Here is a 27,106-nt window from a genome sequence, read left to right on the forward strand (position 1 = left end):
TAATGAATGACATAGGGAAAATTTTGGGAATAACTTTCCTGAATTAATCAATGCACATTCAGTAATCTATGTGCCCCCTGTCCATGACAGATGTAATTGTATAATCCATCAAATTGTCCTTGAGTGGACAGTTCATCAAGTCATCATATTGGCTATGAGTTGGGGTAGAAAAAGTTAGATCAATTTGAATTGAACTCAATTGTAAAATGCAATCTCAGCTCAACCTAAGTTTGCTCTTCAAAACATCAGCAAACATTCTCAATGGATTTTAATATTCATAAATGCAATATTTAATTTCTATGGTGTCTTTGTAGATTTATTTATTTTTTAAGTTTTGTGAATTATAATAATTTTGTAAATTTATCTCAGTATACTATAAGCCATGATGTGTGGGAAAGGTAAAAATTGCACTCTTTATGCAGAGTTAATTAATAATATTGTTTTGGCATTGAACATTTGAATTTTGCTAAAAAAAGGTTTTTGTTCATTTAACCTGAAATTTTATGCTATGGCACTCAAAACAAGTGTGTAAATTATGAAACTTGTAGTATTTTAATTATTTTGGTTCAACTTGAGTGCTAAATGTTTTTCAAAATTAACAAAATATCCTTTTTAAATTAAACTAACTTAAGTCCATCACCAGATAATCCTACCAGTGACTGAATTCCATGACTTAAATGGGAAAAACAAATTAAAAAGTCTCCTGGAATGATTATAAAATCCTCTTTTCTCATATGGATGCAAATTTCAGTGTTTTGACCTCTTCCTCTGTAACAGGTGACAGAGTTGGCTCCACTCCGTTCCCTCTTAGAATGTTTAAAGGAGCCATCGCTTCGTCCCAGTTTTCCCGTCCTTTCACTATGTGACTTTGCCATCCAAATCTGTGATGGCATGCAGTATTTGGAGCTTAAACGTCTCATTCACAGGTATTTTATCCCTAATTTTTATGTTTGCTTCCTCCAAGTTCAGAGGGCATAATGAAATTTTAAATTCAGTAATGTCATTTTTCAGTAAATTATTTGCTTTAACTGTGTCAAATTTATCAACCATTCTGGCATTTTTTAAATTAAATGGATCAATATAAAATGGTTATTAGTGTTTTCTTATCTCATTACACAATTTGCTTCAAAGATCATACTTTTTAAAATGTGCATTTATAAAATCATGGGCTTCACAGTGAACTTAAACCAAATGCCAAAGTTGAATTTTTGTCACTATTTTTTTCTTGGATTTTGGAAATGCATGAAAAATAATGGATGTGGTGGTTTATCAGAGTATTTTCTGTGGAGTTTCTTCTCATATCAGATCCTCCAAATGAAAAAAAATGTGAGCAATTGGAAGTCTTGAGAAGATTTTACTCAATAAAAATCGTGAGACCAAAATCAACAAGGGTACCAATGTTGTTGGTCTTTCAAAGATATTTATTAGATTTTGAAAAGTCTACTAATAGGCAGCTGCCTTGTATTGATTTAGGTGAACATGTAATTGATGCATTTATTTTAATTTCAGGGACTTAGCAGCTAGAAACATTTTGGTATTTTCAAAAAACAAAGTGAAAATATCTGACTTTGGCCTTTCTCGAGCCCTTGGTGTGGGAAAGGATTATTACCAAACCAACTTCAATGTTAATCTTAAGCTTCCTATAGCTTGGTAAGTTTGACATGACTTTGCTTATTGCTCACATGTTGAAGGATTTTTAACAAGAGTGAAAGATCAATCAATACCTTCGTGAAATTTATATTATTGATATAATTATGTTTTTTTTACTGAGAAATATTTTTCTGACCAATATTATGCACTGCAGATATTACTAGAAACTAGTTGTATTACTTCACAATAAGTAATTGTAATTTTCATGAATCCAAGACTATTTGAAACCTGTAAACTTAGGTATAATCTTTGCATTAATTGGGCAACTGGTTGATAGTGAATCCATGAATCATTGTAATTTTTTCTTGCAAAAATATTGAAATTCAATTATTTAAAAAAATACAATTTAAACCTCACTTTCAAAGGAAGTTGTTGGAAGGAAGGTGCAAGCTTTTCTGCATAAAAATATTCTGAGTTAAAATAACCCACACAACCTAAATGCAGAAAAATCTATGTTGCAGTAGTGTACTGCACTTTACAAAATGGTGCCACTTTTCATATTAATAATTAATAAACAGGCTACATCAAAATGCCCTCAGAAATTTATGATATTTCCTGCAAAAATTTAGAGTAAATGCTGAAAATCATTGAAAATTTTTTGAATATATGAATTTTTTGTCGAATTATATTTTTTGCAACCATTGATTTCTTGTATTAACTGCTTTGGGAAACCTACAGGTGTGCTCCCGAGTGTATAACATTCCTAAGGTTCACATCTGCCTCAGATGTTTGGGCATTTGGTGTAACGTTATGGGAGATGTTTAGCTATGGATTCCAGCCTTGGGCTGCATTAACTGGCCATCAAATCCTCGAGGCAATTGACGAGCCAAACTGCCAGGTAAGGGACACTCACAATGATGTTTGGTCTTAATTTTTACCTTGTCCAGTTCTTCTATTCAATCTGTAATCTTGTTGAGAACTTTAAAAATTTCAAGAATGAGAAATCACACCAAATTGAATCCTTTACAATGGGGAAACTTTGTTGAACTCCTCAAATTTAAGCCATTTATTGGCATGTTCTCTCAGTCCATTATAGTATATTAATTTTTAGCAAAGTGAATGTTAATAGCATACATTTTAAGTTGATCTTTCTTGCTCATATTATCTGTAATCTTGATATTAAAGTGCTAAATGTCATGGCTGTCCTCCAGATTAAAATTTACCCTGTTTGTTTGTAACAGGAATAATTTTTTTGAAATAATTTCATGATCATTTAATTCACTCCACAACATTCCTCATATTAATTTTTGTATCTCCCTGTAGTGGCAGTTAAAAAATATAGACATAATGATGGATTAATGATAATTTTTATGTAGTAAATACCTATATGTCTATATAAATTCTTTATTTGATGAGTTTTTGACTTGTTGATATTAATTATACATTACGGTATAATGTATAAATGATATTTATTTCTATATTATTTTAAAACATTCATTCCATGTAATAACTTGTAATAATTAACATTCCATCACAGATTCAAAGAATCTGTAGGAGATGATGAAACTTTTGATCGAGTCATCAGCAAGTACACATTACAATGCAACAATTTTCAAAGTTTCAATCATTCTCCTCACAGTAGCTCATGTACATTAAAAATGGTATATTTGCAATATCAATTGATGACAAAAATTTTATTGCAGAGGTTGGAACAGCCTGAATGCTGTCCAAAGGATTATTTCACCATTATGCTTAGGTGTTGGGCCCATGATCCAAGCAAAAGGCCTAAGTTTTCAGAACTAATGACTCTGTTGCCAGAGGTAAATAAAACTCGTTATGATGTCATGCTAGTAGTAACTCATAGCTTTGAGAATGGATTAATTATATTTAATCAATCATTTAAGTGTGGAGCTTTCCCTTAAAAAATTAGTCGGCTCTCTCTTCTAAAATAGTGGTCTATTTGTGACAAAAAATATAGTTGAAGTAGCGTGTGTAAACATTTATATTTTCACAAACCTCCAGTTTGAGTTCATGATTGTTGAATTTTGTTCACAATTCATTCATGAATCAAGTCAGTGCGGTCTGGTGGGTAAAGCACCCAAAGGTCTTGGCTGTTTCAGGCATAGGTGTTGTATATGTATACCTGATGATTTGTCCCAGATTTTGAAATCCATTGACTTGTACCAAAATCTGAATTACAGCTACGCCAGCAAAAGTTAAGCCTGAAGTAGTATTAAGATCTAGTGTGTGAAAAGTATTTTCACATGTTTGAATGCATGCTCATTAACCCGTTCATTCGAGAATTAACAGAGGAATAGTATGTCTTTGAAAAAAATAAACCCCTGCAGGCTGCTATCCAGTGAGTCAAGTAGCACTGTTGAGCTTTTGAGTTGAATTATACTTATATATGGGAATCCCATAAATTGCTACAGTAAATGTATTTAATGAGTGCCCTCCAAATTTTTCAGTGTAAGCCTGAGCAGGTGCAAGCTGTGCAGGAGTTCCACGAAGACCCAGTAAAAGTGAAAAGGGAGCAGCTGCAGTACAAAGTTCAAGATGTCATTACTGTCCTGGACAAAGGGTTGGTGTCTTACTTTACAGTTTTGTATTGGTTGTGATTTTTCTTTGCCCATCCTGGTTTTCAAAATGTATTTAAAGTTTATTGCTCATGATCAGCTTAAGTGTCACAAGAAGGTCAGACATAATGGTTATAGTGGAGAATCACTGAAGGGGAAATGAAATGGATGGAGGATTGGTGGAAATATGTAGTAGCATGAATGAATTATTCTGTAGTGAATTTTTTTTTGCTGTCGAGTCTTTCATATCCTAACTCATCATGAGTTAGGTGGCCTCTTTTCATTTTGATCCCTCTGAATTAAACTTTTACTTCTCACAATTTCAAACAACTTCATGCATTGTTTGCTCATGCATGTATACAAATGAGAAGTATAAACTTTGATCTCAATCTCTAATTGAACCTCATTTTCATGGTTTTGATGTTTTTATGGTTTGTGTGTTTGCTCTATTATAAATTTTGTTTGAGTTATATATTCATTAACTTTTTCCCAGTTGACTGATTCAATTTATTGAATTTTTTAGAGTTCTGAAGTGTAAATTCTTGTTTGCATAGTACAGGAGATCCAAGAATAATAAACCATTTTTTTCTATTCTGTTATGATTTAAATGTTTAATTCTGCATATTAATGATTCCAAAGAAAGGGCATGTCAAATAGACTCAAATAAATTATATTTGTACCATAAATAGACATGTACTCGTGCATAGGAAGATAAATTGATTGGCTGGCATATTAAATATTTTTTATGTATCTAAGATAAATAAGTAGGCCACAAAACTTCATAAAACAGTAAAATAGGGAACGGTAATGCTTTTGTATGTATTGATAATTTCAGATCCTTAAGTTATCTATAATTTAAAATTTTGTTACTGCCAAAGCATAAGTAAGAATGAGTTTCAAAGTGGTAAGCATATTTGGAGTTCATAATATTTTGCCGAATGTATTGTGGAACTGTATTGTATGCTCCATTGTGCCATAATAATTTGAAAGTTAAATATTTTAACAAATGTCTTCTCTCTAGTCCAATGCCAGGTGTAAATAGCTGTTGGAAAGGAGTTCTTAACAGTGGGAAGGCTGGCTTGTTCAATCCTGCACACACTGTTGCATATTTGGGATCCAATCTACCAACTTCAGTCAAGTCCTCAGAGTTCAGTCGTGGGGGTAAGATGAAATTCAGTCATAAAAATTGACAACAACATAGTATTACTGTTATCATTGTAGATACTTGCTTGCAAAGGCAGTTGTGAAGGATACCTTCTGACCATCATGATAAAGAGTTGGCATGTGGTTTTTGAGTTTGTCACTCTTAGATGAAAAGGAGGTCATTGGGTTCCTACACTTTGAATTTGATATCCATATTTAATGAGTTTATCATTTTCATCTAATTTAATTTATTCAGTCCACAGCCTTTATTTTATGGTACAATGAATTTCACTGACTGTGGTACAAGTTAAACTTATGGCTGTTGAATATATACCCTTCCGACAGAGGAGAGGGGGAAGTTGAAGGTGGGGGGTTGGGGTTTTCAGGACTTCGAAGTCAGTGGTTGTGGTTTTTTGGTTAAGGGAAGGCGAAGCGGTGGCATCTTGATATGTCGGTAAAATACGTTATAATGTAAAATAAAGTCTGTAGATAATAGAAACTCATTTCATATGAGTTTATGCATTCCTTCCAAGACACTGCGGGAGATGCCGCAACAGTAACTTTTAACAGAGTCATCTGCTAATATGCATTTCTTAAGAGGATACCTTGATAGCTTAAATTGCTGAAGCACTCGATCGAACATCGAGGGATCCGGGTTCGAATCCCAGTCAAGACAAATGATTTTTACCCTCTGAAATTGTTGCATTGATATGCATTACTAGTTTAGGGTTAAACATTTTTTACTCCTCATCTGTTTAAAATAGTTGTCTTAAAACATAAGTAATAAAAATTATTCTGTTGGACAATAAAAACCAGTCAACCTTAGAGTCAGTATTTTATTTGCCACTTCTCTAATATGTAATATGACATGCTGGTTGTAAAACATGAGTATAAACTCAGATGTGTGATAAAAAATGTAGACTTCAAAGAGTACCAGTTCATGTAAGTGACTTTCAAAACTCACCCAATTTTAGCATCTTGGAATTTGTCATTAGCAAAAGCAACTGTGGAAAATTTTAAATGGCTTGCATTTGTCAGAATTAAGTTATTTCATGTCCTTTTTATTCCTCAGATGGAAAGAATACCTATTCATCCCGTCGGAGGCTGCGACCTGATATGATCTCCTCACCACAGGGAGACCTCAAACACACTGGACACGTTGGTCTGGATGGAGCCTATTTTGGTGACATTTCATTCCTTGGAGGAAAGGTAGGTTTATCATAGTGGCACATAATTCAAACACCATCATTTCTAGGATTACAAATGGATAGGGGTATGTAAAATTCAAAATATATTCTAATATATTTGGGAGTGTTATTTTAATTGGGTATATAATTCAAAGTTTTTTTCGGTGTATACATAATTAGAAGTTTGAAGTTTATGGTGTGCATGGCTAATTAAAATTATGTTACCGGTATATTTTAACTCATAACAATATTATAAGTTATTTCCTGTCTAATTATTTTGAAAACTATATAGTTTTACGACTCATTTATCATTAGGTTCGTTAGTATCGGTACCAGAAGATTTTTTGCATCTTGAGACAGTTCATTTCATTGCATACCAAATGACACTATTAGAGAGATTGTTCAGATGTCATAGCCATTTCAACGTACACATTTAGTTTTACTTTGGTTTGTAAGCAGCTCTGCTAAAAACCTTTCCTGCTCCATATAGGTAAATAAACTACCCAGGTAAATTTATAGAACAAAGACTTATCCCATTAGATCTTATAGCTCATATTTCAATAATTCTCAATCATAAAAAACCAAATCTAAACACCCAAACATGTTTTATAAAAAGACTTTGATTTTATCCGCTTTTTAACTATGCACACACCACGTATATCAATTGGCTTCATAACTATATGTGGCTGCATTCAACCTGGCATTGTAATACTCCAGCCACACTTGTAGTAAGACTCATAAAGTGTTAAAAAGTTATGGAATTCTGCCTTATTTTGTCCAAATAGTACTGGAAATAATTCCATAAGGAAAAAAATGCAGTGCTTGTGGGAAAAATAGGATTTTGCCTGAGAAATTTCTCCTCATAACTTTTCAAATTGGCTGTGGATGACCGCCCTTGGTCCTTTTTAAGGTGTAAAAGTCCTCCCTGGCCTTGGTTTATTTAGGTAACACCATATCCACACCTGCCCCATCAGGTGGTCACTCCTTACAAGCCCCAGGATGACGGTCGTGTGATTGGACCAGATGAGCATGTGCCACTCATGAGGACGTCATCGTTGGAGGTGTCCTCTTCCGATAAGGCGCCACTGCTGCTCAAAACAGGTGGAGGAAGCACTGGGGGAGCCAGGAAGCCCTGTCTTGCTCAAGGTGAGTGGATCGTTATAGGGATCCACCATTGAAACATTTCAAATTTTTTTAAATATGCCATTTTTTCACTCATTCCAATTTTATATGGTTTTGAAAGCTACTATATTATCCCTCTTAGTGCGGTGGGGATTCCAGGGGTACTAGTGAGAAGTGTGAAGGGTAATTTAAGAAAATGTATCAGCTTAGGAAAAAAAACATTATGAAGTTATTTGTTTAGATATCCATATGCAGTTTTTTATTTGAAAATAAAATATTGTAGTCAATAATGATGTTATACATTTACATCATCTGAAAAATAAATGTAATTATTACAGTATTATAAATTTGAAGAATATTTTTTAGCAATAATATTTCGATTTTTAGACACAATACTAATATTTTTTAAAAACATTTTTCAATAAAACTACCATAATTAAATATAAGAAAGAATCAAAAAGACATGTAGAAAAAATTGTAAACAAATAAAAAAAACCAGTGAATTGCAAATATTTTTGTCAGCCTCTGCATAGTTCGATTTTGTTGAAAAGGCTGATCTCACTGAGTCAAATTGGGACTTGAAAAGCATTTAAAATTGCTAATAAAAATTAAAAAAATGTGTTGTATAATTGTATGGAATTCACCCCATCGATAGCACAAACACCATAAATTATAAAAGAAAAAACCATAAGTTACAGCGATTTAAACAATAGCCTACGCAAGAGCCGATATATCGATATAAGAGGGTTAAGTTGGCATGTACAGGTATGATTAATTGACGAATAGAAATAATAATCGATTATATTAGTAATGAATATCAATGTCATGTTTTAATTCTCATTACTGCAATTATCAGTTACTGCTGATTGCTGAATTTTGCTGAATAACAGTTTTTAGTGGTTTTTGATCATTACTGATTGATGATTGTTGATGATTACCATTTTTTATTATTTTGCAATTAGGAAAAGAACTTTAAAATTATAGGCACAAATAACCTATGTCTGTTAGATGCATAGTTAAAATGATAATATCACAACAGGCACACTAGGCTGCAGGTTTTTCAGAACCATGATGGTTTCTTCATTGAACATTTAGTTTCAGAAAGAAAGAGCAAACAAATTCCCGGAATGATTATCTAAGTGGCAGAATTGAGTGTCCATTATAATATTTCCTCTGGCTCTGAAAAGCTTTACAGAAATAATTGATACGGAAAGGCGCTGCCACTTATATATCAGGTATAACAGAAATCTTTTCCTGAAAACATCGCAAGTGCACTTTAGTACTTCATAATATGGATGGTTCAATATAGATGTAAAAATGATCTCAGCAATAATGAAAAAAGTCCCGGCAATTAGACAGGTTAATTGCTCTATTCACATGCTGTGCCATTTAGTTGGACCGCAGTTGTGGTGTTAGCAGTGTATTCTTTATTCTTACTTTTGATCAATTTAGAAAGCACTTTAAATGCAGCACTCTGTATTTCAAATGAGGTGTTTCAATTTGAATCCCATGATACTTTTAGTTAGAGTAAGTAGGCTAATGATAAAGCCATGTTTCCAATCTCTACTCCCTAAAAGTCAACCAAACCCAAATTAGCAGAATATTGTTAACAGTGCTAATTACCTCACCTGTTGGTTGCCTTATCTAATTACTACTTCCCTGGCTTCCCTAATTGTCCATTTTCAGTCAAAATATTGGTAGCTGTACCTAAGTTACCTTCCCTCAACTACTCATATTCCTCAAGGTGCTAAGCTCCTTTTTTTTGGGCATTTCTTATCTGTTTTTAGCATTTTTCATTTGGGTTCTTTTGCTGTAAGTCCTTTTTATTCCACCATTATCTTCATTCCTACCTCACTTGTGTCTGCCCTTTTATTCCCCATTATTTTTTAAAGTTATGTCATTCTTATGGGTGTCTTAAAATATATTTTATATCATTGCTTATGATTTAGTTAATTTCAGAATATTCTCTTTTTAGAGAAAATTCATCCTTTGGTGCCTGGAAAACAATCTTTCATTTGGGAAAAGTTATGATATATTGTTTATATGGTGTTTAGTTTTAGATTCTAAGCGTCAACTACCCTGCTAAGAAAACAATTATGATACCTTGGGCTGCACAGTCATAATTCTTGCAAACACACATGAAATATGAAAAAGAAGAGTATTCTATGATTTCGGCCATCAGGATATTAGAAATACAAGTTTATCCCTTCAAATGGAACTTTATTTACATAATAAATAATTGTTTACCACCTGTACTTGAGGTAATGTTCATTATGGGCCCTTTTTTCAAGTGTTATCATAATTGATTAGGCCTGGGCAATATCCCTAATTCGGTTTTACTTCTTCTCAATGGAGATTGCATTTCTGGCATTGTTTGCTGACTTTAGATGGATCAGAAATAATTTAAGATCTTATTCACTTCACAGACAACAATTGGTCAGATGCCAGCAGTGAAAAGGGGACTGTTGGTGTTAATTCATCCTCGGGATCATCGTCCTTATCACGGGGAACTGGCAGCAGTAACTCCAAGGGCATTTTACTTCTTGCTGATCATGAGTACCATGAAATCAGTGATGAGGAGGATGGCGGTGGTGCTAACCACTCAAGTTGCAAAGACTACAGTCTTGATGGTTATGATGATGATGAGGCAGGTGTAGAAAGTCCAAGGTTTGAGGTGAGTGACTCTCCTTTCCCTTGGGATTGCTTTTATATGAATTTATGAGAGACGGTATATATTTGTGTCAGGCAGACAAATGCATATCTCAGTTCACGTCATTGCTTTGAGGTTGTTGTTATTGCCTTGAAATGTGAACTTTTTTTGGCACACATACTATTTTAAGTCCTTTCTCCTCTATATTGGCATAAGAAAGTAATGAGATTGATTTTTATCCTATGCTTTGTAAAAATTGGCAGGGTGCTAAAGTAGTGTTTTGATGCACTTCAGTCATTATTTTGTTAGAAAGAAGATTTGCAAGAAGGCTAAACCTTTTTGAGCATTCTTTCCTTCTGGCTCTTGAGTTAAAGGGTGGGCAAGAGATTGCGGAAAAGACAAAGTGCCATCAGTGTGATACTAGATGCATTTACTGACTTGAGTTTGCTGAGATAGTTGCCTAATTTTAAACTTTGGACTGTCAAGTTTGCCGTATCTGATGTATTTCTATATGCCAATCACCTAATTACCATTGGGCAATATTGTGTATTATATGCACAGAAGACTTTGAGAAAGTAATCCTTTTATAATTTTCTAATGAGACTTTTGTTTAATTGCTGAAGGATGAAAGCGGCAGTTTCTGGATAATTCCTATTTCATAACAGGATATAGCTGTATAGGATTCTTGTTGCATTTGTAAAATTAGGATCAAATTAAAAATTTAAAAAAAAATCTCTTTTATCTTTGATAGTCAAATCAAAACATGAGCATTCGAATGGCTAATTGAAAGAAAATTCCTCACACAACTCAAAATTGAGAATGATGCGCATTTGCCGGTGACATGAATTTCCATCCCTCTCTTTCTCCCTCTCTTTGAACACAGAAGTCGTTTGATTTTGGGCCGAGTTTAATGGATGAAATGGATGCAATGCTACGGTCATGGCACGTGGGGGGAACTTTATCAGGGGGCATGGAGAGCTCTGCAGCAGGGGGCTCCACGCCAGCACCCCCACCACCGCGACCCGGCAGCCGGACTCCTCCACCTGTCTCTGGGCATCACCAATCGTCAGAAGATGAGCGTCATGGGGATGGGGGTGATAAGGACTCCCATAGCCAAAGGCACCGTGATGACTCGACTCACAACATGAGGAATGAGCTCAGAGAGATGGCTGCCAAGATGGGTGGAAAGAAGAAGCAAGCCACTGTGAGTATTAGCACGTTTCAAACTCCCGTTCATGCCTCTTGTTGGTTGCCATCTACAAAACACTCTGGCCAAGTTTCAACCCCCATTTGGTTATCCCTAATTACTTGTTCAATGTAACCTTTCATTCAAATTAATTGCTATTTAAATTTACTCATAAATGTCTCAACTATCCATTGATTATTGGATTTATGTGCATTTTGGTAACTTTTATTGCATCAATTAATGGCTGCTTACTGTTTATTTTCTTCAGTGAAAATCAAGCTGTGATCCAATCATAGAATCATGATCAGTGATCAGGCACTGATTGTTATTGGTCCAAGTCCCTGTTTTCCTAATTATATACTGCTACTACTACTATCTATGAATTGTATTTTTTACCTTTCAACTAAATCACACAAGCCATTAATTTCAATTGACTAATATGTATATCTTTGTATTGCATAATTCACTTAGTTATTGTTTATTCACCAGTATTCACTGGCACTGACTGTTGTACTGTGACCATATTACCAAAACCAAATGAAAATCAAGATTATTTAACTTTCAGTGATTTTTGAATTAACTTCATTACTGTTTCACAATGGAAGCTTAACTATTGTTCAGGATATTCCCTTACATTTTGATGTATTTCACTAGTTTACCAGACATCTTATTGAGTATTTTCATCAATCTTAATGTTGAAATTACTCAAAATATCAGTGTATTGGCAAATCTGCAACTTATCATACTATACTTATGTGAAAGTATAGCATTTTTAATAGTTTATATAATGAATATTATGAAGTGTCAAATTTTTCAAAAGTTTTGCTTACATTTTGATTTCATTACAATCTACAAAAATGGGATCATATGTTTTCGTAATAAGACTTCACCTAAATGAAATTAAGTATTGATTACTGTTGAAATTGTATTGCTAAGAAAAATATGTTGCCATTTTTAATTTTCTATCCCAAAAGTACCAAAATGGAAAAAATTTTCAAATGGAAAAAATATGCAAATTTTATTTAATGTGCATCTTGGTCATACTTTTGAACATTCTCATGCTTAAACACTTTCAAATTAATGTTTTTGGAAAAACCTGATAAAATTATGTAAAATTAAGATTTGAAAATCTTAAGTAGAAGAACCTTCTGTCATGACTTATGAATTCAATATATATGTATGTATCATACAATTTTAAAAGCGATAAATATGAGCATAATAATGTCCTTATACTGGTGATATGTATGAAATAATACTAAGTCATGCTAAGTTACTTATTCTCATTATTTTATGAAATTCAAGGCGTGATAAAAACTTCCTTTTATTCAGTGTTGGTTATTGGATAGTCCATGGTCTTTTTTATCTATGACCTTCCACCATCATAATTGTAAAATTCTTTTTTACATTTCAGCTTGCATGATCATTACATAGAAACCTCAGCATTTTGTGGAATGTTGATAATGGAATTTTAAACTCTAAAGGCTTAAACTCTGTCTCTCTGAATGCTGCAAAAAATATTAGTGAACAAAAGTTTGCCTGCTTTAGTTCTTTATTCTTCCACTTATTCAATCATGGTGAACATTAAAATTATTTTGGCTTCTTAAAATTAAGTGTCAGCTAATGTCAGTGGCATGGAACAGCTAAATTCGAGTTGTAAAGTCAAGTTGCTACAAGTTATTTTTATTACTAATGGATGCTAAATCCCTTTATTTTTATAAGTAGTAATTCCAACATTTGTTTGAATTCAGTCCTATAAGAAAAATATAAATCAGCAAACTTGGAGGGTGGGAAACCTTTTAATGAATTTTAATGAATGTTGAATGGACAGGTGAAACCAATTTCTGCTGCTGATCAAAAAACTCTGGAGTCAGCGATTGCCATGGCAACTGAGATGGCATCACGTTCCATGTTGGAAGCTGATGGAGGAGGGATGCTGGATTCATCGAGGGGTGATGCGTTGGACTCACCGCCAAACACACCGAGGACTCCAGCATCTCCATCCCGGAGGAAGTTCTCATTCAAATTCAGCAGTGGGGTCAAGGGTGGAGTGAGTGGGGGGAATGGAAGTCCAAAAGCAGAAAGGAGAAACTTTGCCGAGGAGGCAGCATCGATTCAGGATATACAGGTGAGAAAATGAGAGGAACTGCCTTGAATGTAAGGTGCTACGAAAATAAAAAGGTGGGCAAAGATGTGATATGGAGAGGAGATGAAAATGCTTCTCCCCATATTGCATTAGTATCTTTCCACCCAAGAATCTCTCTGAATGGAAGCAGCAATGTCGAGTCAAAATAATGTCTTTCCTTTTATGTACCCAGCCTACATACTGTGAGAAATACTAATAATTTGGCTGGTTGCATAAATGTAAAATTTTCCTGTATTTGGAAATGATTTTTCTGATCTTATCATTGATACACATCTGTTGTTTGATGAATACATTTCAGTGTTATCCTGCAAAAATCAATAATAATGATGGTTTTTATTAAGTCTTTCTTAAACTGCTGATTAGGTAGGTAGATTGAAGCACAAAAGTTAGCCTTCTTTAGTCCTTTATTCTTCCACTTATTCAGTGATGGTGAATATTACAATTACTTTTGGCTCCTTAAGAGTTCAATGTCTGCAAAATTTTGATACTGTGATAAGTTAGATATTGAACCTTCATTTGCAATTATGGATGCTATTGTTTTCCTGAAAATATGATTAAGAATTAATGTAAATAAAAATATCTTGAACGTCTTAATTAAATAAATACTTATACAGGAGTAGCAGTAAATGTCACAAAAATACGATGAAATTAATGATAACATCTGAAAATAGCATTGCAGATTAAATAAAAAATGCTAATAAATCACAGTGTTGGTTTCCACCATTATACCATACAAAGAGTTGAAGGAGAATTATTAGGGATATTGATACTCCAGCCCTGTCGCTTTCAAACAAGGCTGGCCTACTTATCTGTAGGAGGTGGCTAACCCTTTTATTCTGTGGGCATGATTAAAAGTGAGGGTTTTTGATCATGATTGGCTTCTTTCCCTAACATTCACCTAAAATGTGTTGTGGGTAATGGTTAACTTCTTTCATTACCTTATGTAAAGTATATAATGCACATGTAATTGAAGACTCATAACCAATTTTCCATTGACCAGATGTAATGGAGATAAAAATGTCACCTATTGATGAGCTGTCATTACCAGTCCACGTGTTATACTAATGAATATTTAATTCTGGACTCACTGTTGAGTGGCAACTTGTACAAAAAAATAATATGCATGCACTTTGGCTTGAATATTTGATTAAAAATTAATTTCTTCTCAATTAAGATATTTCATCACAGAAGCTTGAACAATTAATATTCACTGTTGTCATTACCACTGATGATTTCACATGTTGTTTGTTGTACAGCCAAAATTTACAAAGCAAATATTTCCTCTCTCTGCATAAGGCACTTGGGTTCAAGTTCTTGGGACAAAGTATTTTTTGTATAAGGGAATATCCAAGTTTTGTTCAGCTTTTTCCAATTCTGGTCACCTGCTTCATTTTCCATTGGTAGTTGCCAATATTATAAATTTTATTACATGTCTATATTCATCTAGATTGTGAACAGCTGATATGCAAAAAAATGCACACTATTCTATAGTAAGGTACCATAGATTAAGCTTTGTGGATATCTGCTAGTTTGGACCCAAAGTGTTAGTTTTGCCAGTACCACCCCCTTGCATTATAGGTGAAGTTATCTCCCCAATTTTGTTTTCCTGCTAAGGAGACTATAATTTATAATAATTGAAGTAAAATTGTTTATTAATTCATTTGATGTTAAATTGAAGATGCATTTTAATTTAATGGAGGTTAAAATATTTATAAGTGACTCATAGTAAATAATGCATCTGGGACTTATATTTGCTAAAAAATAATGTAATTTTTTAAATATTGCATAAAATTTTAATGTCCACTTATTAAATTAATTCAATATTAATTTCCGTGTAATGCAGATATGTTTTTGTCTTTCCATTTGTGTTAAAATGTTTGAATGATTATTTAATGGACCTACTACAATCAAAGTGGTCTTCAATAATTTAGTGAAATAGTGTTCTGACTCTAACTCAGTTCTAATAATCTTTCTTTTTCCTCCTTAACACACCCCTTTCATCTCCCATGCTCACCCTTATAATTTTGTATTATTATTATTATTATTGGTTTTTAATTGATTTATTTACCATGTTTTTGGTTGTTTTCAATTGTTGCCTGAATTATTTTCCGATTTTTCTGTATTCTCTGCGCTGCGAATGTAATTTCCCACGCTTTAAATAATTCATTGATTTGCGTTTCTGTGTATGAAATGCATGAATTCTATTCCCACTTTTTACGCACTTGACTCAACCCGCACGGCTCGGTTAAATAGGTCCCCAGTGCTTACAGTTCCCTCACCGCCCTCTCGTCAAATGGTGGGACGCCGCCTTCTCATAGCCCACGGCGAGTATGCGAGGCCGACCGACTTGCCTTTTCCAACACTCCCCCTCCTCCCCTCGGCCACGCCTCCAGTGCCTATTGGGACACGGCTTCCGGGGAGTTCTGTTTCGCCCGATCCCGGGATACTCTCCCGCACTCCACCCATCACCATCACCACAACCACCCCGAATACTCCCCACCCACGCTCCCGCACTCCAAGCGAAGCCCCCGTCTCTCTTCCGCGGATGGCCTCAACGGCGGTGGCGCCCTCGGCCTCAACGGCCACAGCCCCAAAAGGGGTCGACCCCAGCCGAGGCGCCTCGGCTACCTAGTCCGCCCCCACCTCACGGCCTCCTCGGACTCGGAAGATGACCCTTCGGACAGAGGCGGCGGGGGATCGTCCTCGCCGCCCACGACCGCCTCGGGTAGTCCGAACCTCCGTCCGTCACCGCGCGGGATGAACGTCCCCCCGCTACCGCGAGCTCTCGACCTCGAGCATTTGCGTCGCACGGGGATGTGGCAGGGGTGGGGGGCTGCGGGAAGCGGGGGCAATGCGTCGTCATCGACGTCCTCGTCTGCCTCTTCGCTCCTGCGCTCCTCCACCCACCCGCGCGGGACGTCTTTCTCCGTGTCGTCTGAGGACGGCACGGAGAGTCCCGACCCTCCCGAGTACCCCGAGTTCACCCACGACTTCCTCACGATGAGTTCCGCCCAGACCTAAGTTTCTTTTTTTTTTGCTTTTGTGGTCGGTAGTCATGTGGCGTGCGTAGTTGTTGGACCAGTGTGCAGCCAAAGTTTGTTTTAATCTTGTCAGGGTTCCAAAAGGGTGTTTTTCTGCTGTTAAGTGTGTCAGTGCTAAATGAGAAAGATAAAGAGTTTGAAAAACTATGTTGATTTCGTCTTTATCTTCAATGTGATGTGACCGTTTTTGTTAAATTTGCGACATGCTCGGGTCGCAACACAAAGTTGGCTGAATTCTTACAAAGTTTTTTCTAATTCTTTAAGATGTATTTGCAAGATTGAGCCTGATAAAATTGAATTCATGCGGAATTGTTGCAATCTTGGGAAAAATCAGAGAAATCTCAGACAAACGCAAGCTTTATCCATGTAGAAAACGCTTCACATTCATGCGCCAAAGTGCCATTAATCATCATATACCTTTTTAAAGTTTCCTTCCCCATGGTCCAATGCCCTCATTGTTCCTAATTTGGTGTGTCATTGGCTAAAAGCTCTTTACCAAAACTCAAAGGCACCCAAAACTGGAGGCTTCATTTTAACTCTTTGCATGAGACATACTTATTTTGACCAAAAAATTGTAAATTCTTGGATTAATTATAATCCAGTGAGTTGTCAATAGGAAATTTTGAAATGGTGACATTTTAGGAGTTGAAGAGTGCATGTAACAATACCTGCAAGTTCTAAAAGTTGATGTTTTCACTCAGGTTGTCAATTCCAGATGTGCTTATTGGTTACATGCCCCTATAAGTAGTTTTTCCAGATTGCTGAAACATTATTTTAGTGAAAATCAAAGGAGTTGGCATCATTCAGAAATCAGAAAGTTGGTTCAGAACTTTTTGTGGGTGTGGTCCCTAGCCTTACACTGCTGACTGCTAAATTAGTCTAAGTTGGACACATTAGTTTTACTCTGAAAGCTTTTCCCAAAAGAATCAAATGCATAGGGAATGAATCTTCAAAAAGTCTGGTATGATAGAAAATCCAGAAATGTATCAACACTGTAACAACGATGTAGGTTTCCATTATAACATCCAATGGCAAATGTCTTAGGGCAAAATATATGTAGAAAATACTTTTGAAGCCAAATCAGTTTGTCTACTGGTTGTCTGAAAATTGATTAGAATTAGTGTAGATTGGCTGTGCACTGGTTAAAATGCCTTTAAAAGAAAAGCATGCTGTGAGAGAATATTCTTGATGTGGTAGTTTGTGTAGGTTGTATTGTTGTAGAAACAGTTTTTGTGGTTATCACGTGGCATTGACATTTTAGTGTATCTTCCTTTCACTGTCCTTCACATTTTGCATACCTTTTAGCATTTCATATCATCTCCCTTTTGATATGAAGCCGTTTGCTTGCTTATTTATAAAAATTTTAGAATATATATATATTTATATCTATTTTGGGAAAATATGTGAAAATTGTTGCCTCATGGTTGGTTGTAGCCGGCGTTATTTTTATGTGCATATTGGTAAGAAAAAGCGACAGTTTGCATTTAGGGTATAAATGTGTATGGAAGATGATGCCTTTCTCTTTCATAATAAATTAAGCAATTTTTATATTGGCGCCACATGTCAGATACACTTCATTTACTCTTTATGCACACTTTTTGAAAGCTAAAGAAATGTGTAAAATGAAATGATTTTTTGTGTGAAGTTAATGAAACTGACCTTTTGATCATTATTTGTTTTTGGATGTTACACTAAATACTCAACTTATGTTTATCTCGACAAGATAGATTTTCATGTGTTCATTTTGATAAAACCAAATTTAAGGGATAAATACCAGTTTATTTTATCATATGTTTACCTGCACTTGACCTATAAGTTCATTCTGATTTATCTTTCAATGTGGAAAAATGCAGCAAATTTACAAAATCCCATAATGGTCAACTTAAGGTTCAGGGATTGAAGCTTAAAAGTTAAGGAATGTTTGGCAAGTTTACAGAAGCCCTTAACCTGACAGATGTTTTAGGGAAATGTTGATTTGTGTAGGTAATGGTCATTTTATAATCACAAATACTCAAACCCCTTGACTTTTCCGTGTTGAAAACTTTTTTACTCTACATCCATGCACAGTTCAAAAGTACTTTTATATCTACAACTAATCTTGTATCCTTGATTCAATTAGGCATCATGTAAATGATAAATCAGGCAAACATGTGAACAATATTTTTCTTGGGATGAGCATACCATTTACTATCAAAAATAAAAATTGTCCCTAGGTAAAATAGAATGTAGTGAAAGAGTTGGCAAAGTTCATGCAATCTGAAATTGTTGTATTTTAATGCCCATTAATGGATGACTCTGTGAAAAGTTATTGTTACAGCATATCCTACAGATTCTTTCAGTTTGAAGATGTTTAGAAAAATATAGTTGAGAATAAAAATAATTGATTATTTAAAAAGAATTGAATGGCTTTCAAAGTGTTGCATTGGTATTCATAGAATTCATTCCCATTGGTTGGGTGTGTGATTCCTCTCAGTTTACAATTATCTGCTGTGCTTTTTTAGTGTAAAGTACAGTAGAATCCTGCTATAATTGGAGTGGACAAATCTCATTTAAATATTTATCATTCATTGTTACTTGTCTAATGTATGATGTAAGAAATCTGTATCATCATACACTCAAGTACCAAGATTGAGTGGGTCAGAGGTGAACCATAGGATGATCGAAAGACTATCATGCAAGTGCATAATAACTGTAAAAAAATTGTAAACGAAGTTTTCTCAAAAGATATTATCTCATCAGACAGTAGCATTGATTTCAAATAATGTGTGCAATCATTAGGCACTCTTTTCTTTGGTGCTTTAAGGTAAAAATGCCATGGAAATAAAATCTAAAAATGCAATTAATTATCAAAAGAATTTAATGTCTAATGTTTGATCTACAATCAAGGACATCTTATGTTTGCAAACATCTCTTTAGTGTTAAAAATTTTATTGATTGTCATAATCTCTGGCCTGACTAGTGGTGGTTCAAATTAATTGCCCCATTCAGAAATAGTAAAATTACATCATTAAAGCTCATAACACTAATACCCAATAATTATTTTAAAAAAAGGAAAGCCAAGACTTGAATGAACATTGTTGGTCCCCCAAAGCATCCTTATTTTCAGAGATGTAAGTTGAAATGTGGGGAATAAAGATTTAAGAAGATTCGTCCGAAAATAAATTCACTTTTGCGTTGTCACCTATCCCTTGTATCATAAAATGCACTTTTATCAGACCCAAAAACATTTCAGTCATCCTTGTTGTTTGCATTGAATTCCTGAGCATCGAAATCTTTTTCAATGCTTGGCACTAATTTAAAAGTTGATTGGACTGGGTAACCTTGAGCACACTCTATGATGTCACCATCAGAATTATATTTTACCATTTGCTGAAGAGGTGAAGGCCAGCAGGCAAAGAAACATCCCTAATATATATGATGCAAAATTTATATTGAGCACATGTATTTTTTCTATCAAGCTATATTGTCACAACATCCTGCACATCCCAAAAAATCTTAGTTGGCAGCAGAGTCGATGGGTTGGAGAGTGCTTGGAAAACCATTAATGTTGATCACTTGAACCTTCAAATGTGTACATTCAAAAATCATTTGTTCTGTTTTAGAGATAAATTACCTATTTTAGGTTATTCTTTCTTTGTTTAATTTTATCTTTTGGGGTATATGCCTTCCATGTGACAGAATCTGAGTTATGCAACCTGGATACCCAAATATTAAAGCAGTATGTTTTTGTTGTGATATGTTTACAGTAATTATCACTACTTTCAATCGAAGTAACTCAGGCTGTTTGCTATAAGACATACAGTGGCTAAACTATCACACATTATTATGATGAACTCACTACTTATATGCCATACCTGTTATAGCAGATTTCTACAGAATTATTTCTCTCATTGTGAAAAGTCATGGGCACTCGTGAATTATTTTGTCATGTGCCCATCTAAACAGCCATTGTCTGTACTGGAAGATGTAATGCTGAACTACTAAATTTCAAAGGGAGAATACAAATATTAATGGTGATATGAAATACTCAAAAACTAATCACCATTATTCATCTATGAAAAATACCTGCAAGGAGATCTGTCACTTCTTTGTTGAAATTAACACAAATGTCTGTACTCTCAAATTATATCTTCCGCTGAAAGTACCCACTCAACTAAGCTTGGTTAAGTTTCCAATTACCTGCTCTACAAATTTCCATCAATTTGTCATTGGCTCTAGAAAGTTAATTTTACCTTTTCTTTCTGCTTAAAGTGCACAAAATTTTTCATGGGTTTTTGATACTCGGACATTTGAAATATGCAATTGCATGGGATGCTATATTAGCAAAAAGAAACTTTATGTGTTTTCTTGTAACAGTGATTGTAGGTACCTTACAGAAGTGAATTTTAACCACTTGCTTTTGCTAATAAACAGTAATTTTTATCGTGTTGACTTTTGCATATCTACAATGCTGATGGATATAAAACTAAATATTTTTGACAAAGATATTTAAATTTTGTATTGCCAAATTATCTTTACAGGGTTTATACTTGTTATAAGGGCTTCACAATTATCTCTGCAAACTTTAAATTACCTCTTAAATTTAATCTATAGCTCCAGTGGATCAATTGATAATTTTTGATAAGGGCAATTCGTTGTTTTTAATTGTGGCTTTACTATTGTTGACCAAAAAGTTTAAAAGCTTTAACAAGTTCAACTAGAAACCTTCCATGCAAATGATTCATTCCAATTTTTATATGTTAGTGCATGTAGTTTGTAAAAAAAATATTGTATCTCATGGCTTTGCCACCCATGCATTTCATGAAAGGATGAAATAAATGCACTCAAATCCATATGTCGTAGATTGTGTTATTTGTAAGAAGTTACTTATTGTCTGTTGCATTATTTGCTATGGAATCAATAATGTCTCCAAGACCAGTTTTTATTTTACAACATTGTAATTAGCTCTCAGAATTAATTCCTATTATTCTTATGAGTGGTCAGATAAAAAATAATGTCCCATCTTAGAGCTTGATGTTCCATGGATGGCTTATTTTTTTATTGGGTAACTTGCTGTACACTAGACTAGACATTTTGATTCGATTTCCTAAGAAATAGGTATGCATGTACATACCCAAAAGCTACAGCCATCTCTGATTATGGCTTTTAGTACCATTTTGGTTTATTTAGAGTATTATCTCAATATGAGCATAGTTAGATTATTATTGCAAAATACTTTGGTGTACTATTTCGCCTTTTTACTATGGAAATGCAATGGCTTTTTGAGTCAGTTCATAGGAGTATGTATTAGCTTTTATAGTCAACAGGGCATTTATATAGATATGATTATGCCTTGTAAATTTTCAGAGTTCTTATTTATTGCCTGTTATATCATCATCATAAATACTTCCATCCAAAGTTTCATGCCTCTAGGCCTTCATTTAAAACTGTGTAAATGCTCTCAAAACAACAGCTTATGTGAAAATTAGTTGTCATGAAAAAAATAAAATACTGTTATGGATATTCTGTGCTTCAATTTTTAGTTCATGTATGAAAACACAATACATAATTAAATTGTTAAAGTGTATAGAAGGCATGGATTTGAAATGCAGTAACTCAGTGTACATACTTGGTATTTTAATTGATATATTCAGTACTCACTGTCATTTGTGACTGCTATAAATAATTACTCAATAACAGTGTGTAGTGACACTAAATAGCCAATATGGTATATATTCCCTGTCCAGAATGTTTACGATACCAACAAATGCCACATGTTAACATAAGTGAAATCAGCAGTCAATGTGATCAACATTTATATTGATGGCACTGACTGTGGTGCTTGTACATCAGTTGAAAATTATGAATGCTCAGTCGGTAATTATTTTCCAATTGTTTAGACCTATTTAAAGTAGGGGTGCACAAATATTGAAAACAAAAATTTTAGATACACCAAATGTATATTATTAAAATTTCTCTGTGCTAATGTGACACTTGTAGACATCATTTTAAATTTTTAAACTACTGATCTTACCATATATGGTCATCTCTCAGGATACATTTTGTTGGGTGTTCTCACGATATGGAAGAGAAAGTAATAGTCTCTACCCATAGTTAAATATTTCCTGATGTCCCATGTAACTTCATATTACCCTATACAGAAATGTACGTCAAAATGTGTCAATTTTTATTTATATATCTCTAGTTTCTACCATAAATGTCACTTTGGTTTGGCTTGTAGCTGCATTTAAATTCTTTTAGAACGGTAGAATCACTCCCATGGTTGGGAATTGTGCGATATGTTGCCCTGTTAGCTAATTTCATTCCAATGGAAGACATGATCTTGCAAAGTATATGGCTGCGTAGATTTTCACGGCGGTGGCTTGAAGAATTCTGCATGTCCGGGTTTTCACCGCGTTGTTGTTTGAAGCCGACAACAGTTTCGCCGAAGTTTCATCCGGCGTCTTCAGGTCGAAGATGAGGGACTCAGATTTTGGCCGTCCTTATATAGGTGGTCCCGTCCAAGTGCTGCTCTCTGATTGGTCCTTTTTCGGAGGACTCTCTTCCACGCGTTGTGGAGATGGTAGCCTTCATCTCTATTGAAATTCGCCGGGTTTTTGGCTATCTCAATAGCTTCTCTGATTAGGCGTGGGTAATATCTACTTTCTTTACTTATGATTGTAGCGTCATGGAATAGAATGTCATGGCCGGGTTCACTCCATTTATGCTCGGAGATGGCCGAGAGGTGAAACTGTTTGTTCGTAGTAGCCCGGAGGTGTTCTTTCATCCGAACTTTCATAGCTCGGGGAAACATGCCGAGCTATGAAAGTTCGGATGAAAGAACACCTCCGGGCTACTACAAACAAACAGTTTCACCTCTCGGCCATCTCCGAGCATAAATGGAGTGAACCCGGCCATGACATTCTATTCCATGACGCTACAATCATAAGTAAAGAAAGTAGATATTACCCACGCCTAATCAGAGAAGCTATTGAGATAGCCAAAAACCCGGCGAATTTCAATAGAGATGAAGGCTACCATCTCCACAACGCGTGGAAGAGAGTCCTCCGAAAAAGGACCAATCAGAGAGCAGCACTTGGACGGGACCACCTATATAAGGACGGCCAAAATCTGAGTCCCTCATCTTCGACCTGAAGACGCCGGATGAAACTTCGGCGAAACTGTTGTCGGCTTCAAACAACAACGCGGTGAAAACCCGGACATGCAGAATTCTTCATGATCTTGCAAAGTTTACAATCAATTATTGTAATGAGCCATGGCCATAGAAACTCTAGGATTAATCTGTGGTTGCCACAATAAGGAAACCATAAATATATGAAGCATTTGTGCACCCTTGACTAAATCTGTGTATGTACTTTGAATGCTAAGTATGTTTTCCATGAATTTTTTTAGCAAATTTATGCATTACTTTTTGTGTAATTTCTCATTTCCTTCGAGTTCTTCTCACTTGTGCTGTCTGTCTTGCGGGCTCATATCTCAGTGTTCTGATTCTGTCATTTGTTCCTCTTCTTTCTCTTTCTCTCTCTCTCTCTTTTTATGCCATTGTCTTATTTCTCCAACCTGAATTTTTTTGTCTCACTATTAATAAAAACCTTTCTTTTTCATCTTGAATTATTTTTGTTTTGATTTGTCTCTTTGCTCTTATCCTATTTATTTATTTTTCTTTTTTTTTCTTTCGTGTGCCTTGTTTTTTTTCACCCAAATGGAATTACCGTATCTCTCGGGGCTCCATTCCTGACAAAATCATCTGGAATCGCCAAAAATCATCCCATTTCTCCCAAAAAAATGTCCCAAAACGTGTCCACTCTTCAACCCAAATGCCAAAAAAAATGTGCTGTGAAAACTGCCTAAATAAACCATAGTCGACTCTGACCGAGGAGGCAAAGGCAGTTTACAACAGTCTGGTGGAGCAGCCCGCCCTCCCTGCAATCACCCCCTCCATTCCCCATCACCACCACCACTCGCACCAACACCATCACCACCAGCACACCAATCCACCACGACCTGCCACAACCGAGCCTGTTGACCCGGACGAGACCAACCCCCTGAGGATGCTTCGCTCGGGCTTTGGTGTGAGACCCCGCGTGCGCGGCAACAAGCACCAGTCACTGCACATAACGTCGTCATCAGGCACGCAGAATCACTTCCAGAGGCAGCACCGGCTGGGGTCACTGGGGGAGAGAGGGAGCAGTGGCCGGTCATCTCTCCCCAGGCCCCCGCTGGATGTGAGTGGGGTGACATCGAGGATTTCCCCACCCATCCCGATAACATCCTCTCCACCTGCTGACGACTCCCCAGATGATGAGGAAGATGAAGATGGAGAGGAGGATGAGGGGAACCCTATTCCATTGCCGCCGAGGGACAGGACGCGGAAAAGCTCATCAGACCAGCCAAGGCACCAGAGAAGGCACCCACTTGTGTTCCCAGGCAGTGGGATCACGCATGCTGTGGCGAAAATTTCATCTGGGGGTGATGTGGAGAATTGTGAGTTTGTCTTAACTTGTTGGTCAAACCTTTAGCATTTCTCTGGGAATGCCAAAGAATTAGTGAGTTGTTAATGTCCAAAACCATGTGCTAGAACTACAGAATTTTTGTGGGAATATTATTACACTATCCACTAGTTAATATATATTGTATTTAGATCTCCTATTTTCATGAGGATTCGTAAGAGATTCCTAATTTTAGGATCTTTAAAAATTGAACTAGTGGCATATTGATAATATTAAGGGTTGGATTCCAGTCTTCCACAAGCATCCATTCTGTAATTTATTAAATTGATGCTCAGTTGAAATAATGCAATTTTTTATTTACACAATGAACCATATGATCACTTCTTTTCTGTTAAATAACTCCTAAAAGAATAATTCAGAATAATGCTGGATGATTTACCTATGATTCTTCTAACTCTGCCTCCAGTTATACTGGTTAATAACAACACCAAGTGTACGTTTCGAAACACTTCTAAGAGTCTTTAGAATATTTTTTTGTGCTTGGTGAGAAATCTCATTTCACAGAATGAAATTAAAAACTACCCTTAGTGGAAATATTTACCTCCTTTATCAAATATACTTATTATGCCTGTAATTTTAAATGTAATCCTCTCATAAAACTCCAGAGAGGAGTAGTAAGTATGCATCGTGAAATGTTATTAGGATTCATTGTGGGCATTGTTCTAATATACAGCCCTTGATGGAATTCCGTCTCTGCCTGCTCACTCAGCAATGCAGTCAGTTGATGGTTCCGGCATTAATGAAGAGCAGCAGTCAAGCATTTCAAAATCAGATCCTAGCAGACTTGATTCTCCAGAGAAGCCTCCTCGGATCCTGTGCAAGTAAGGATCATTCAGAGCTCTTGGTAGCAGCAGCTATACATGTATGATTCATGTCATTGCCAGTTATGTAGATGAGTCCAGATATTGTTTTCTCTTATCCGTACTTTTCTGAGGACAAAATTTATCACACCCAAGTCTTTAATGGGCTTCTTTTCAAGAAAAAGTGCATTCCATGAAAGGATTCCTTCAACAAAGAAATCACACAGTTTTATAGACACAACTATAGAGCCTAAGAGTAACTGATAATTGGCAGTGAATATTTTATTTTTTATGATGCTGAAGCGGCTAATGAAGCGAGCAAATAGTAAAACATGACTTTTTCATTACAATTTTTAGTCTTTGGTCTGAATTCACATGCAGTAGTTGGTGCATGAATGTCAATCATTATCTGATTTGATAATTGCTCACGTTTAATGAGCATAAAGGAAACAATCCATTATAATAATGTCAGTGTGATACCCAACAAATAGCTCATGACACTAGTTATCATTGAAAATGGTCGATGTAAAAAACATGATTGTTTGTAAATGATAGTTAGTGATTGTTAATAAGCTACACAATTAATTGCTAAAAATTAATCATTTAATATTTCACCATTGTAAAATAACAAGGTGAAATAAATGAATAAATAATCATTGATAATCGAGTGACTGGAGATTTGGTGAAACTGTGTCTGAATCTGGAAAGCATGATTTTGCACTGCTCTATGAAATGGAATTCCGGAATATTTACCTATTCATATTCTCAATTTTAGCTGACCTTCACATTTCCATGTGATATTAATTGTATTGTCTAAAAAGGATTGTTGTCCACCTATAGAACAAATGTAGTGTAAAATTGAAAAAAAAAATGAAATTGGCTCATTTCATCATATGTGCATGTGTAAACTGGAATATTACTTTCATCCATGATTTATCACTATCCATGTTTATTGACGTATGCCTTGTCTAGCCATTTTTACTGAAAAGTTATGCCTTATATATTTTCATATCATATGTGTATGTACATAATTTTGCGACTAAGCATGATCATTGGTATGCATGCGAACAAAAAAAAATACTTCAATATTTATGGTATTCGCTACCATCTGTAGTTTTGGAATACATGGTAGATCTTTGTAAGAATGACTTTTTTGTA

General features: G+C 35.2%; 1 protein-coding gene across 1 annotated transcript in view; it reads left to right on the top strand.

Annotated features, from left to right (window-relative positions):
- Ack-like (activated Cdc42 kinase-like) overlaps nt 1–27,106 on the top strand; it is a 216,375-nt gene that overhangs the window by 184,150 nt on the left and 5,119 nt on the right. Inside the window, exons 8-20 of the mRNA XM_071594800.1 lie at nt 778–926; nt 1,510–1,650; nt 2,329–2,488; nt 3,294–3,410; nt 4,059–4,171; nt 5,188–5,327; nt 6,382–6,518; nt 7,441–7,642; nt 10,045–10,292; nt 11,152–11,472; nt 13,283–13,579; nt 24,501–25,122; nt 25,822–25,969. Of these exons, the coding sequence (XP_071450901.1) occupies nt 778–926; nt 1,510–1,650; nt 2,329–2,488; nt 3,294–3,410; nt 4,059–4,171; nt 5,188–5,327; nt 6,382–6,518; nt 7,441–7,642; nt 10,045–10,292; nt 11,152–11,472; nt 13,283–13,579; nt 24,501–25,122; nt 25,822–25,969 (2,795 nt within the window). The remainder of the gene's footprint in view (nt 1–777; nt 927–1,509; nt 1,651–2,328; nt 2,489–3,293; nt 3,411–4,058; nt 4,172–5,187; nt 5,328–6,381; nt 6,519–7,440; nt 7,643–10,044; nt 10,293–11,151; nt 11,473–13,282; nt 13,580–24,500; nt 25,123–25,821; nt 25,970–27,106) is intronic.

The sequence above is a fragment of the Hetaerina americana genome, unplaced genomic scaffold, assembly GCF_022747635.1.
Source record: "Hetaerina americana unplaced genomic scaffold, ioHetAmer1.1.p SCAF_7, whole genome shotgun sequence".
NCBI classification, from domain to species: Eukaryota; Metazoa; Arthropoda; class Insecta; order Odonata; family Calopterygidae; genus Hetaerina; species Hetaerina americana.